Below are 15,315 nucleotides of genomic sequence, written 5' to 3'. Positions count from 1 at the left end.
TGCAGGTGTACGTACCTGTTGAGGATCTGGGCCCAGGACTGACTGGTCCTCCATGGAGAGCAAGTCTTAGGGTGAGGGTGTTCAGCCTTTCTAGCTTTGCCATGGCATGGCCTATAGGAGAGAGAGGTTGCTGTACGCTGAGGCAATCAGGAGAGGCTTCCTGTTAGGAGGCAGAACTTAGGATCTGAGAGTTTCAAAGCTAGGAGATATCTTGGATTCTGACCTTCTCTTGTACAGAGGATGAAGCTAAGCCTCCCAGAGAGGGTGTGACTTAACCTGAGGCCACACAGGAAGCTAGGGGCAGGACTTGAAGCCACTTCCTAACTGCCTTGGGTACTGCATTCCCATATACCCATATACAAAAGTAAAAAACACCAGGGGGGAACCTCCCTGGTGGTCCAGTGGTAAAGACTCCACACTTCCACTACGGGGGGGGGGGGGGGGGGGGGGGGGGGTGCAAGTTCGATCCCTGGTTGGGGGACTAAGATTGCATGTGCCTCACAGCACACCCTAAAAAAATAAATAAATAAAAATAAAATAAGATGGTGCATTAAAAAAAAAACGATAAAAATAAATAAATAAAATAAAACAAAAACCATTAAAAAAATAAATAAAACCAAAAAACACCAGGGGAGTTCTCTGGTGATCTAGTGGTTAGGATTCCAGGCTTTCACTGCCGTGACCTGGGTTCAGCATCCCGCAAGCCACATGATACAGCCAAAAAAAAAAAGTTAAAAAAGGACATTTGAGCCCATTTTTTTAACATGAAAAAAACACATTTTATTGCGCTTAAGTTATAAGAAAATAAAATTTCTAAGTGAATCAAACCATAGACACAATCCCTGTAAAGGTTGTTTTCCTCCATCATGTCAGGTTGTTACATAACTAAAATTAACCAACTTGAATCTGATTGTTTTAAATCAGACTATAAATAAAACAAACCAAAAAATAAACCAGAAGAGGGAAAAAAAGATCACCTAGGATAGTGGTAAACCACTTTCACGGTTCAGCGTGAGTTGTGGCTCTTGGAGAATGAGGCAAACCATTTGACTTTTTCATTCATCTTGTTTGTTTGCGTGCGACGCCTTTGCTACAAAAACTGGATAGTTTCTGCTTTGTCAGTTACTCAGAGCAATAAAACTGTAACAGTTGTTTTCCCAAATACTGTAAAACACTAAGACTGACCAGCAACTTCATTTTGTTTTATATATTTTTAAAATATTTTGTGAGTTTTATTATGTATGTTCCTCCATTCACCACAGCCCTCAAAAAGAAAAGTTTCTCTGCAGAACAGGCAGCAACAGCTCTGTTCCAAGGAATGTGTTCTTTTTTTTTTTTTTTGTGGTACGCGGGCCTCTCACTGTTGTGGCCTCTCCCGTTGCGGAGCACAGGCTCCGGACGCGCAGGCTCAGTGGCCATGGCTCACAGACCCAGCCGCTCCGCGGCATGTGGGATCTTCCTGGACCGGGGCACGAACCCATGTCCCCTGCATCGGCAGGCGGACTCTCAACCACTGCGCCACCAGGGAAGCCCTAAGAAATGTGTTTTAGTTTTTACCCAGATAAAAGAAAATAAGCTTTGTACACACACTCAATTCTTTACTTGCAGGCATACTTCACTCCTTATTTTCTGAAACTCTCCCATTCTCAGCCTCAGAGAGGCACAGATGGTTCAAGTTTCAGTTCGCCCATTTTTTGGATAAGCAATACAATCACATGGTCAGAAACAAAAACCTAAAAGTAATAACGTCTCTCTCCCACCTTGTCCCCTGTCTGTCCAGTTCTTATACCCATATTCCTATCTTTATTAATTTTTACATATCCTTTCAAAATTACTTTATGTAATTACAAGCAAATATGACTATATATATTTGCTTTCCTTTTTTTTTTTTTTGTACAAAAGTGGCACACTACCACATATACATAGTATTGTGCCCTAGGCATAATAGTATTTGGGAATTCTATTTTTTTTAAATTTATTTTATTTTATTTTATTTTTTTGGCTGGGTTGGGTCTTCATTGCTGCGTGTGGGCTTTTCTCTGGTTGCGGCGAGTGGGGGCTACTCTTCGTGGCAGTGCACGGGCTTCTCATTGCAGTGGCTTCTCTTGTTGCGGAGCACGGGCTCTAGGGCGCGGACTTCAGTAGTTGTGGCGCACGGGCTTAGTTGCTCCACGGCATGTGGGATCTTCCCGAACCAGGGCTCAAACCCGTGTCCCCTGCATTGGCAGGCGGATTCTTAACTACTGTGTCACCAGGGAAGCCCCAGTATTGGGGAATTCTTACCTTATCAGTAGACAGGGAGCTTCCTGATGCCTTTTTGCATCTGCACAGGGGTCCACTGGTGGATGTAGCATGGTTTATTTTTAGCTGACTCCTTGGCTATTTAGGTTGTTTTGGCATTACAAACAGTGCTAGAATGAAAAATGTCCCCAAAGAAATCATGTGAATGATAGTTGAAAGTGCCCTGGGTCCACAGAGTGCACTGTCTTCCAGGTGCCAGTCGCTGGTTAATGAACAGCAAGAGAGCCCGTACTCTTGTGTGAATAAGGTCTAGGCGTTTTGCCAGGTCTTGTCTTGTGACCTCTCACTACCAGCTACTGAGCAGTTTGAACTTGGAGCCTCAGAAGAATCCTCTTCCTGAAAAGTCTCTTGCTTTCACTTTGGTAATAGGCTTGGGGGTGAGGGTGGATAGAGCTGGGGAATGGAAGTGGGTCACATACCACGCGTGCAAAGGACAGGTGTGGCCGCTTGAGGGTGGCAGGCATGGTCTGGTTGTGCCAGAAGAAAGGCAACACTTGGACCCACATTCCTGCCTTAGGAGGCAGGAACTGGGCTCCTAGAGCCAACACTCATCCCTCTTGAAACTGCTGGTGTACTTTCATCGCCACCCTGTGCCTGTAGGCAGAGAGGATGAAAAACACCAACCGGCTTAACTAGGAGCACGTGGGTGGGACAGTGGCTCGGACATTTTCCCTCCTCTATTTCTCACAGGCTCTTTTTGCAATGACGTCACAATACAATGGAGAAAAAAATAAATTGTTTTAAAACTGTAAAACAACTATAAATCAGGCATCATGACTTTTTTTCTTTACTGAGCCCTCATGTGTGTCCCCTGCTTCATTAACATTGCAGGGGGTGTCAGGGAGGATGGGACGGAGGTGGAGACGAGCCCAGCCCTGTCTTGGGGGAGTTCACAGCCCAGGTGGAAAGAGGTTCTCTTACATGCCAGCAGTTTGCAGAGACACACATGAAGGACAGACCAGGACCTTTTCAACTCTTTAATTTTTAATGGTGATCAAATACATACAACATAAAATTTGCCTAGAAGTGGAATTGCTGGATCATATACTAATTCTGGTTTTAATTTTTGAGGAACCAACGTACGGTTTTCCGTAGTGGCTGCGTCCTATTCTGCGTTGCCACCGACAGTGCACAGCGGTTCCAACTCCTCTACGTTTCTCATTCACACTTTTTTTTTAATAGTGGCCGTCTTAATGAATGTGAAGAGTGGTTTAAACTTTTTTGACCACCACCCACTGTAAAAAATATAGTTTACATCTAACCTACAGGGTATACACATGCACATACCTGTAGCTAAAACAGAAGTTTTGCAAAACAAATTACGCTTATAAACATGGGAGGTACTCTAATTTTCTGTTCTGTACTATTCCATGTAATACAAAAAAATGCTAGTCATGACATTGCTTTCATGGTCCACTCGTGGGTCACAACTGTAGCTTGCAGAACACTGGCACAGGGAGTGCTGTGGAGATTGTGTACTTTCCCTAGAGGCCTGGGAGAATATGACCTGGGAGATCATCCCCTCGCCCCTTCCCACACACAGGTGCGCTCTCTGATCCGGCTCTCCTCCCCTTCTGTAAAGATGTTGAGAAAAAGAAACCCGGGAAACAAGGAGGAGGGAAGGAAATCAGTCCATTATAGCCAATGATTTGGGAGCCCACATTTCACATGAAAGCACTCGATACCAAGAAGAGCCCCACCTCAGGGTCCCGGTCCCCAGCACATGGCCTGTCGTGCGGGGCTTTCCCTGCCTTCCCCAGCCTGGGCTCGGCCAGGTAATCCCTGCTGTTCACCCCGTGAGGGTGGGCCTGACCATGTCGCCCACCACATGGGAGGGACAGAGCTTGTCCTGAGGAAGGCACATCCCTGGCCTCATCCTCGTACAGCCCAGTGCCTGGCTTTTCTCTGCTCAACCCAGAGCCCCCTCCAGCTGTGTGGGAATCCCCTTCCTTCACTGGGTGGGCCGACCGCAGGCTCCTGATGGGTGGTCATCCGCTGAGCGCACAGGGCCTGTGAGGTGCCAAGGGGTCAGGATTGCAGGCAGGAGTGGCAGGCCAGGGCCCCTGGATTGAGCCCCGGAGGCTGGGCCTCCCCTTTCGGAGGGACACTCCCCACGTCACCCACTTGGTTTCAGCAAAAGGTCCGGCTTATTCTTCAGTGTCACACGGTAGAGAAAGATGGTGCAGAGGGATGTTAAAGGATACAGTCGGTGCAGGAAGGGAACTTGCATTTCAAAAACACGATTCAAGCCCTGGTCCAGGCCCTTATTAGGTATGTGACCTTAGGAAATCACTTCACCTCTTTGTGCCTTGGTTTCCTTCTCTGTAGATAGGCAATAATCGTAATATAGTACCATCCTCTTTTTTTTAACGATAATTTTATTGTAAAATTCACATAAGAAAATTCACCATTTTAACTATTTTAAAGTGTACAATCCAGTGACATTTAGTACACACAGTCTGGTACAACCATCCCACCTCTAGTTCCAGAGTACTTTCATTACCACAAAAGGAAACCCAGTACCCATGAAGCAGTCACTCCTCACTTCCCCTCCCCCAGCCCCTGGCAACCACCAATCTGCTGTCTCCGTGCATTGGCACCTCTGAATATTTCACATAAATGGAATCATACAGTATGTATTCTTCTGTGGCTGGCTTTTCACTTAGCCTGATGTGTTTAAGGTTCATCCACGTTGTGTGTGTCGGAACTTTATTCCTTTTTATGGCTGGATAATATTCCCCTGAATGGCTGTCCCACATTTTGTTTATCCATTCATCAGCTGATGGACGTTTGGGTTGTTTCCACCTTTTGGCTATTGTGAACAGGTGACAGGGAGGCCAGTGTCAGCTCAGTGGAAGGATTTCCTCCCTGTTATGATTTTGCAGCTGGAGACGAACTGCTTCCATTAGTAGTGAGCACTTTGTCCCTGGAGTTGTCTAGGCTGGGCCTGTTGTCACACGAGCCTTGAATTGTTGGGCAGTGTGATCCCTGAGGTCATCTTTCAGCCCCGTTAGGATGCACAGGCATTGAAGTGGTCCCTGGATGCCAGCACCTCAGGGTCACAAGGGAGTGAAGTCATGGAGGCTGTGGGGAGGATTTCTGGTCCCCAGTAGGCTCTGGGCTTTGGACTGGGCAGCCTGCACCTGTTTCTGGGTGAGGCCTTGGGGACTGGGCTGACCCCAGGCCTGGGGACCTGGCCCTTGTCCTGCTGCCTGGTCGTTTCTGACTACCCTCATTTCCTGACTTTGCAGCCAGAGGAGGCGCAGAGGGCCCAGGTGCAGGCCCCAGGATTGACTGTGGTACAGCCGGTGCCAGGGGCACACCCTGTGCCAGTGTACGCCTACTCCATCAAAGACCCCTCCTGCAGAGAGGTAAGGTTCTCCCCCGCCCTCCCCTCCCCTCCCGAGGGCCCAGATCCTCCTAGGCGGTAAGAGGTGGAGCTGAAGTGAGACTCCAGACCTCAATAGGCACCTACTCTACGCTCTCCTGCTCTTGGTTGCCCTGTCAGGAAGCTCCTCTCCAAGCATGAGCCCCTCCCAGGGCAGTCAGAGGCCAGCAGAGCTCAGTGGTCAGTGGTCACTAGCAGGGCCAGTGTGCATGCTGACCTGGGAGGCCATCCTTTATAGAGAGGCGTGATCTGAGTGGCAGATAGCAGAGAGAAGAGCAGGAGCAAAGGGCACGGGGGGCACATGTTCCTGCCACCAGGTCTGGTCTCTGCCCGCTGCCCCAGTGGGAGGCTCCTGACCCTACCCTGTGACTCCCCGCTGCACAGGAGGTCTCCAACACAGCCACACCACAGAAGAGGAAGTCCTGCCAGACCGAGTGCCCCAGGAAGGTCATCAAGATGGAGTCTGAGGAGGAGAAGGAGTCAAGGTTGGCTCGGAGCTCCCCTGAGCAGCCCCGGCCCAGCACCTCCAAGGCAGTCTCGCCACCCCACCTGGACAGGTCCCCCAGCCCCAAGACCCCCGTCATAGGAAATGAGACCTTCCTGCCCGACAGCAACCATGCGACCAGCGACCCTGGGGAGGCAGGTAGGGAGGTGCGTGGGCAGCAGAGGCTGAGGCCTGCACGCTGTCCTCCAGGGGCTGGGTGGGACCCCTCTTCTGCATCCTGACCCTCCCCACGGAGCCCAAAGCCAACAGCATTCCCTGTGTGTCCCGCCCTCAGCTGCCACCAGACGGGGAAGGGAGAGCCCAGGGTTTGTCTGGGGGATGAGAGTGGATAGTTCAGCTAGCCTGTGTTTTGCTGGGATGCCAGTGAGACGAGCGTGACGGGCCAAAGACCACATCTCCTTAGTTCCTTCCCCTAACACAGTCTTCGCACTCTTACAGAACCCAGCACTATGCCTCTGCATGGGGTGGGTCTCCCCAAGAAATGTTTGTTGGTGGGTGCCTGGTATGTGCCCAGAGAGGACTTGGGTAAAGTCCACACCCATCGGTTCCCCAATTTTTCTGCCACCTGCCTAAGGTACCTCGTTTGTCCTAGATACCTTTTACGGCCCCTGCCAGAGAGGGAGTCCTTTCATGTGAGTTGAGGTCAGCCCATAGAATTCTGGAATGTTCAAGACAGTTCTTCCTGGATCTGTTTTACCCAGAGTCCAGCTTTATTTTCATTCTAGGTCCCACACTGACCCCTGTTCCTGGTCACACTGAACCCCGACCCTGGTCACACACTCAGCCCTGACTGTTAATCCTTGCTCACAAATACTATTGGTAATCAGAAGGTTTTGATTAACCTAGATAAAGTATCTTTTTTTAAAACTAATTAAGTTGTTTCTTTATTTATTGGCTGCGTTGGGTCTTTGTCGCTGCACACAGGCTTTCTCTAGTTGTGGCAAGCGGGGGCTACTCTTCATTCTGGTGCGCGGGCTTCTCATTGTGGTGGCTTCTCTTATTGCGGAGCACGGGCTCTAGGCGCGCAGGCTTCAGTAGTTGTGGCACGTGGGCTCAGTAGCTGTGGCTCGTGGGCTCTAGAGCGCAGGCTCAGTAGTTGTGGTGCACGGGCTTAGTTGCTCCGGGGCATGTGGGATCTTCCGGGACCAGGGCTCAAACCTGTGTCCCCTGCATTGGCAGGCGGATTCTTAACCACTGCGCCACCAGGGAAGCCCGATAAAGTATCTTTTAACTCAAACGTCTTGTGGCTTACGGAGCTGAGAAGTGGAACAAACCAGTGTGCCGCTTTAGGACGGCCAAAGGTTCCAAACCAGGTGGTGCTTGTCACGCCCCCTCCACAGGTAGTAAATTCTGAATCACTCCAGGGCCAACAGCTGAATTAAGCGTTCACAGGCAAGGCACAGTACGCAGTGATGGAAGTCCACCTTGAATAACCCCTCTGCACAAGCAGATGCACGCTGGCACACACGCTGAACGTTCACATCCCCCGTTGCAGGGCACACGTCACCCACCCCGTTCACTGGCCTGCAAGGATTCCCACGGGAGAACACCCTGGGCCCCGTCCACGGGCATCCCTGGCAGGCCCTAACGTTGTCTCCCCTACCCCGTTTCAGAGGAGCGTGTCGTGGTGATCAGCAGCTCGGAAGACTCAGATGCCGAAAACTCGGTGAGTGGCTCAGAAGTTTGGCTTAGGACTCCTGCCTCCCCCCATTCCAGGTCCCAGGGGCCGCAGCCACAGCAGGTGACTCTCAGACTCACGTTGCGCCTGGGGAATTTACCAGCAAGGCAGTGAGTCCTGAGCTGTCTAGAGGATAGTCTCCAAATGCCAGCTGTGGTCTGGACCGCTCTGACCCTCCCTCCATACCAGGGCAGCAGCCTTCAGTAATCACATGTACTCTTCTGAAAAGCTGGGAGCGGGCTTCCTTCCAGGGCTCTGTCTCATTTCTGGACTAGCCAATGCCTGTGTCTGGAGCTTCCTTATGCGTTTCCTGCCCTCTTAAGTCCTCGGTGAGGAGGGCGGACAAGCGTTCATTCCCTGGTTAATGGCAGCTGTTGAGGGCTCTCTGGGGGTGTGAGGGCGCAGGGCAGCCCCATGCAGGGCCCAAACAAGCACGTGGTGACTCCATGTAAGAAGAACTTCTTTAAAACCATCCCACAATGGAACAAGCGACCTTACGGGTTGTGACCCTTCTGTCCCTGGAGGTTTGTTAATGGAGGCTGGGCTGTCACCTGTCCAGGGGCAGAAGGGATCGGAATAGAATGGAAGGTTGGACTGGGTGGCCCCTGAGGTCCCTTCCAGCCCTCAGTCTGAGGTTCTGTGTTGGAAAGCGTATGGAGCCCACGGAGACCGTCGCACCTCCCTCCTCGCCAGCCCAGCCTACGCCGAGAGCTCGCCGAGCGTCCCACCCCTGCTGGGTCTCTCTTCTGCCCCGTGGCACATGCCGACCCCCCGCTTGGCCTCCCCACCATCCTGCAGAGCAAGCTGCCGTCCCTGATGCTGTGTGTCCCGGACAGCCTGCCGCTCACCAGGAGCAAGCTGCCGTCCACCGTGGGATCAACTTCCTATCACGCAGAGCACAAAGAAACCCGCGCCTTCGCCATATCTTACGCCTGCCCCTCAGAGTGTATTGTGCCCCCATGTGGACTTGTTCTCCCTCCCAAGGGCCAGTCCAGGCCCCCACCCCGGCCACCACCGGGACTCCCAGCCAACCTGCCGGTCCCCAGGAGTGTCCCGCCCGCCTCACAACGGCCAACAGCCAACCCCGCCGGGCGGGACGGGCAGCACGATCCCGCGGCCGCTCCCTCCGGGGCTCCTCGCGCGTGGCCCAGTGGCTCAACAACTTCTTTGCCCTTCCGCTCTCCTCTGTGGCTCCCCAACTTGATGCCTCTCTCAGGGGGGGGGTCGGGGGAGGCAGAGCACCCCAGGCTCTTGGAGCAGGAGTCTCTCCTGGGGACTCTGGCAGAGCCCCCATGGAGAATCCCCAAGTCCAGGTCCCACTGGAAGTCCCTCCAAATGCATTCCCACCACCCCACCCTCCAAATAGGCCTCCCACGAGCACGGGCCCCCCGCAGACAAGCCTCTGAGAGCCCAAGTGCCTCCCTCCTCTGCAGCCCTGACCCTGGTCACCTTCCTCTTGTAACCTTGTGGCCAACACACCCCCTCTGCTCCCCAAGCCCCTCCACCCTGCTACCCAGCCCAGCCCACGCAGCTGAAGGCCCTACACACAGTAGGCATCCAGTACATAATCAGAGAGTGAACAAGGGCATGAATGGCTCCATGGACCTCTGGGTAAAGAGACAAGTCCTCCCCAGCCATGGGGGTGTGACTGAGATTCAGGCCCTTGTTCCTCACATCCTCAGGCCTCTTTGCCCAAGACAAGGAAGCTTCTCTCACCCTTTGCACCTCCCACTGCCCCATCCCCCCACCCCAAGCCTTCCCACTGGGCCTCCGCCAGGGCCAGGATGTAAGCCCGACGAGGGCAGTCGCTCCCAGGCCCTGGCAGGTGCAGCTGCTCAATAAATACTTGTTGAACGATCACCCTTGCAAACCCTTCTTCCATGACCATCAGATTCCCTGCTGGGTTTAGCCCTTCCCTGCAGGTGTTTTTTGTCTCCTCCCTGCACTGACGCTTGGTTCACCTGGGGGGCTGCTATGTCCCTCTTTCCCCCACATCCTGGGAGCATCAGAGGTGGGAGGTGGGATCCAGGCCCTCTGTGCCTCCTGTTTGGGTCCCACCGTCTGGCAAGATCCCCTGTGCCTTTGAGGTTTGGGCTCTCCAGATGAACCCCACTTGCCCCAGCTCATCTCAGACATTCTCCTGCCTTCCCCCACGTAGGAAGACTGCCTCCTAGGTTTCCTCTCCCCACGCAGGTCCAGCCTTCCTGGGTGACTTCAACATCCACCACCCTGGTCTCTCCTCACCTTGAGCTTTCAGGGATCTTTGCCCCATTCCCCTGCAGCTGCCAATCCCATCCCCCATGCCCCCTCCCCCCAGACCTCGCCATCACTGAGAACTTTCCATCTCTAAACTGTCCCACGCAGACTCTGACCACAGCCTCCTGCTTGAGCTCTCAACCCGTTCCTTCCAGGACCTCTGCCCTCTCCCTCCCAGCTCCTTCTGCCTCTGCCTCCTGCCCACCAGCCAGCAAGGTCCCCCATTTCAGCCAGCCTTTCACCAGGATCTCAGTGCCCTGCCTCCCTCACCCGCCGGCCTCCTGGTAGCCTGTCCTCCAAAGACAACCCTGGAAGGATTTGGTAGCGTTCCCCTGCTCCACGCCGCCACCAGGAGGCCGACTTGTGTTGGAGAAAAGTCAAGGCGAGGAAAGCTACAAATGATTGTCTCCTGGGCTCCCTGGCTTCCTGCCTCAGCACGCCGCTCGGCTCTCCACGGCCCCTCGCTGCACCTCCACTTCCCTAGCTCTGGTCCCTCATCCCCGACCCGCTCGCTCTTGCCAGGTGGCTGCACCTTCTGCCCTCGGAGGTTGACAGGTGGCATGGGAGCAGCCCCCGTCTCGCTCTCTGATGACAGATTGACCCGACCTGGTTACATCCTTCCCCCGTTCCTTCTGTTAGGGTGGTGGGGATGGCCACCTCCCTGTAGGACCCACTCCCCCTCTTCCTGGCCCCACCCTCCTGTCTCCTTGGGAGCCTACTGCATCTCCCCATGCTCATCTGTGTCTTCAAACACTTTCTATGGGCTACAGCTAGGCACCCTGAAGAAAGTCTGTCCTATCTCGGCAACCCCCACCCCGGACCTTCACCCCCTTGGTGCTCCTTCCTCACCCCACTCCCCTGCCCTTCCCCACCATGCCAGTGAGCCCTGCCACCAGCGCCAAGGTAACCTCCACACCTCCGAGTCCAGTGGTCGCCTTCAGTCCTAACTCTCCGAAAGACTCTGCTTCCCTTGGGTTCAGGACACTTCCTCCTGCAGCTCTGGCTGCTCCTCCCTACTCCCCCTTCAGGTCTCTGTGTTCTTTTAACTGTTGTTCTCTGGCTTAGGTCTGGGCCTTCTTCTCTTTCTAGTCTGTGGGACCCCCCCCCCCACTCCCCGTGATCTCAGCCACACCCACGTCTTCACTATGGGCTCATGCCCGCAGGACCAACAGGGCCAATGGCGTCCTGACAGCTCCACTCAGATGCCCCATAGAAGCCTCGAACTCACCTCTCCTCCTCTCCTCTCAGTAAATTGCACCATCTGCCTAGTTACAGAATCCAAGACCCCAGAGCTGCCCAGGACCCCCCCTGTGCTCTTTATTATTCCTCACAGGCAATCACTTTTTGAGTCTTTCCATGTTCTAAATTCCTCTGAAATCTGGACACTTCTTTCTATTCCATAATCTTGATAAAATTAAAACAAGACTGACCTTGGGTAGAGACAGAAACCTGGGAAGGAAAGAGCGAGAAAAGGATCGGAACGCCCTTAGTCCTGCCAGACGTCATGAGTGCCAGGTGGAGGCACTGAAACCAGCAATATTTTGGGGGTGGGGTGGGACGGGGGTGGTTCGTCTAGTGCTCGGCTGTCAGCAAGGAGCCACTGGATGATATCTGAGGTTGATCAACTCAGGAAGGAGAAGCACATTTCGGGTTAGGAAGAATTAGACGATTAGAAGCAGCTGCTCACCTTTGGCGAGCCAGTCTGGAGGCAAGAGAGCCAGAGGATCACTGCCTTTGTGTAGGGCTTCTTCAGACAAGTTTTTCAAATCAACCATTACACGAGTCCAAAACTTGTCAGGGGAAAAAAAAAATTAAAAAGAACACAAGTTAGATCCCCCTAAGTAGGTGCATCTCTCACCCACCTTCCATACCCCCTTCCAGATCCCTGGTGCTCCCAGAGTTCTTTGGAGGAAGGGAGCAGGGCCACATTTGCAGGGTGCTCCAGACTCCCCTGTCCTCCCCTCCCTGCAGCCTTTATCTAACCTGCCAGTGTGTGAGAGCTGTAGAAAACTGGTCTGCTAAGATACTGTGTTTCCAAGTGTACCAGGGTGTGTAGGCCCCCTGCTCGGGCTGCAGCTGTGTCAGTGGCTGGAATCGAGACGTGGGGGGCAGGTCGGTTCTGGCACAGACCTGGCGTGGTGGGCAGGGCTGGGGAGAGGCTGCCTGGGCAGCAGGGGTGCTCTGTAGGAGACCTCGCCCCTGCCGGGAGAGGCAGTGGGGCTGTAGTCTTGGGGTGGAGGGGCAAGACACAGGTCTGATGCTGGAGACCTGGAGTGAGGACTGTGCTTAAAAATGAGGTGGGTCAGACACATGTCTGCTGCGGGCCCTGTGTTAACGGATCCGAAGCAGAAAAAGATAGATGCTCTCATCCACTCTTCGGACGGAAGACTCACCCCAGTGCCCGATAGCAGCAGGACCAAGTGGAATCAGCAGGCGGCCTAGCCGAGGGGGCAGCCCCCGGCAGGAGTGGCAGTGGTGACCGGCAGTGGAAGGGAGGCCTGTGGGGAGCACCTGATCCAGGGGAGGGACCGTGATGCTGGTGAATGAGTGTATCAGAAAAGTGAACAGGTGCTCAGCTGCGAAGATGGGAGCCGTGTCCTCCAATGGGCAGCAGCAGCCTGCAGAGCAGTGGGCAGAGGGCAGTAGGGGCCACAGGCTGGCTAATGGGATCGTTTAGGTTAACAGATAACATGTGAAGTATCTCTGGGGCCTTCAGGCTTTGCAAGAGCTGTGGTTTTGTGTCTGCAAAATACACCAGTGTGTGTCTTGCCCCACTGATCCCAGCTGTTGCTTCAGCTCGGGTGCTAAGAAGGTTCCTCAGGAGCTGCGGACTCTCGATTAGTATTAATGTCAGATACTAGACAGGTATCTTCAGGTGAGGATGTTAAATATCAAAGAGTTTGGCTCCTGTCTGATTTGCTGATGCCCGAACGTGGAATACATCAGTCATTAGGACAGTGGTTGCCAATCCTGGCTGCACACTGGTGTCACTTGGGGGGTTTTAACCAAGGACAGATTCCTGGGTCCCACCCCCCAGAGATTCTAACTGACTTGGTCTGGGGTGCAGCCTGGACGTCAAGATTTTTTTAAGCTGCTATGCACAACCAAGGTAGAGACTCACTAAATTGGGGGAGTCAATTGCACATCTGTGTCAGAGGAATGCCGCCCCTTTCTATACGTATCAGCCTTGAGCAGAGGCGAGGTGTACATTGCTGGGCTATGATCCAGGTGTGGAGGGGAAATACTGGCTCTTCCCAGATAAACCTCCTAGACTTCTGGAAGGTGATGTCAACCCAGCTGCTTCCTCTGAGCACCTTGGAATGGCCGTTACACCTGCTGTGTTGAGTTGGGATGTGACTGATCTGCTAAGTTGACTGTGATGAAGATAAGTGAAATAGAGCTCATGAACCCGATTGCCTGTGTGTCCTAGTTGCCTGTGTAGCCCGAAAAGAATCCCAGATCCCACGTGGCTCAGTCTGAACACAGTTTTGCAGTCAAAGAAACACAGTCCATTAACCAAGTGTCCAGTATTTACTCACATCTTTCAGAGACCATTACAGGGGATCCAACTCCTAGCTCACAGCAGCACTCCTTAAACCCTCCACCACTTCACTCCAGCCCTCACCATCTGCCACTCCCTGGTCCCTCAAAGCCTCATCCCACTTTTCACTTAGAGTCCTCACACATGGGCTCTGGTCCCTTCCCCACTCCAGTTCCTTCTGCTGCCATCCCTTTCCCTTCCAAGCAAATCTCAGCTTTTTCCGATGAAAGGCCCTCTCCTAGATTCTTGGGTTCTGGTCTCTGCCACTCTCCCTCTCTATCCCCCCCTCCCCATTATCCTGATTGTGGAATAAGGTCGGGAAGTGGCAGTGTCGGGGTGTGGAACAGGGGCAGAAAATGAGCAGGGCCAGAAAGACATCCTGCCCTGGAGCCTCTATGTGCTGATTCTGTTAAGTCTGGGTCTTTAAAAAAAAGTCTTTTTTAATTGTGTCAGTACTTCCCAGCTGTACTGCTGGGATTTAAGGCAGGGACGGGGAATTGCCTTTACACCTGGCTGGCGTTCAGTGGGAGGCATTCCAGTGAGACCAGTCCCATGGGGTAGCCATACTTGATGGAAGTTCTCAAGGACAAGAGGAATCTGGGAGGAAAAGGAGTCACGGCTGGAAGATTCAACCCTCCTTCCCTCGACAACTCAGTGGAAAGGAGTGTCCTTTTATGAAGGGAGCAAGCAGGTCTTCAGTAAGTTCAGGACGAAGGATATTTCCATGACTATAAAAGAGAAAATGACCCCAGGACCATGGGAGGCTCTTAAAAAATGAGGTTCTCATGGCTATCATAGATGACCCTGGTATAAAGATGGGGGAGTTAGCTCAAGGATGCAGGTGTGCTGCTTGCCAGGGAGCTCAACCCTTGGAGGAGAATATCTGAAGAGAAGACTCTGGCCCTGCAGCCTGAAGAGACGGTACCAGAAGACAGATGGAAGCACCCTGGGCCACTGCAAGGGCTTCTGCAGTTTAGAGCAAAGAGAAGAAGGAAGAAGGGAAAGCCCAGCGTACTGTGTCGGTGGGTGGCAGAGAGGACTTGGCCAAGGGGACAGCTCTTCAGCCGAAGCCCAGGGGAGGCCATAGCAAGGGGAGTCCAGCTCTTTCCACCAGCCCAAGTGTGAGAGCACCCCAGCCTTGTGATCAGAACAGGCACTGGAAGATTGGAGATAGAAAACAACTTGATTCTCCCATGGGGGAAGAAGGCGGCGTCTCCTGTCTACAGGCTAGCAACTTTAAGGAAGACTCCTGGAGAAGGCTCCTCATAGGGAGGCAAGGGAGCCGTGACAGCGAGACAGAGACTCAGAGCAAGACAGGCCAGATGGATGTATGGTCAAATGGAGAATACAGATATGCAAGGCATATCTTTTGTCAAATTAGGGCCTCAGGTATAAGGTCCCAGAACTCACAGGGTGCTCTAAGCAACACCAGCTCTAGATGGACTCATAGTGAATGTCTGTTTCTATCAGTGACTAGGAGGAAGTTGGTGAGCCTGGAGTAGGGCTGTGAAAGGCAAATACAGATCAGCCCCTCTCAGGAAGCACATTTTAATTGTGATTAGTAAAGACTTTGCTCTTGGCTGAAGTTTTGGTAAAACAAATGTTTCACCTGGAGGGTGGAAGGGCCTAAGTATGCTAATTCTGCC

General features: G+C 52.9%; 1 protein-coding gene across 4 annotated transcripts in view; it reads left to right on the top strand.

Annotated features, from left to right (window-relative positions):
* The window catches only part of PML (PML nuclear body scaffold), a 42,266-nt gene that overhangs the window by 23,467 nt on the left and 3,484 nt on the right, over positions 1–15,315 (top strand). The window contains exons 5-8 of one of the 4 annotated variants that reach the window (XM_079914557.1): positions 5,553–5,672; positions 6,074–6,332; positions 7,808–7,860; positions 8,523–9,789. In XM_079914557.1, the coding sequence (XP_079770683.1) occupies positions 5,553–5,672; positions 6,074–6,332; positions 7,808–7,860; positions 8,523–9,278 (1,188 nt within the window). In that variant the 3' untranslated portion in view covers positions 9,279–9,789. Of the gene's footprint in view, positions 1–5,552; positions 5,673–6,073; positions 6,333–7,807; positions 7,861–8,522; positions 9,790–15,315 lie in introns of those variants that run through there. The other 3 variants (XM_079914559.1, XM_079914558.1, XM_079914560.1) reach the window with 3 other exon arrangements.

This window comes from Stenella coeruleoalba (assembly GCF_951394435.1).
Source record: "Stenella coeruleoalba genome assembly, chromosome: 2".
Lineage (NCBI taxonomy): Eukaryota > Metazoa > Chordata > Mammalia > Artiodactyla > Delphinidae > Stenella > Stenella coeruleoalba.
Note: the sequence above shows the minus strand (reverse complement) of the source record. Positions and strands in the feature narration are given on the sequence as shown.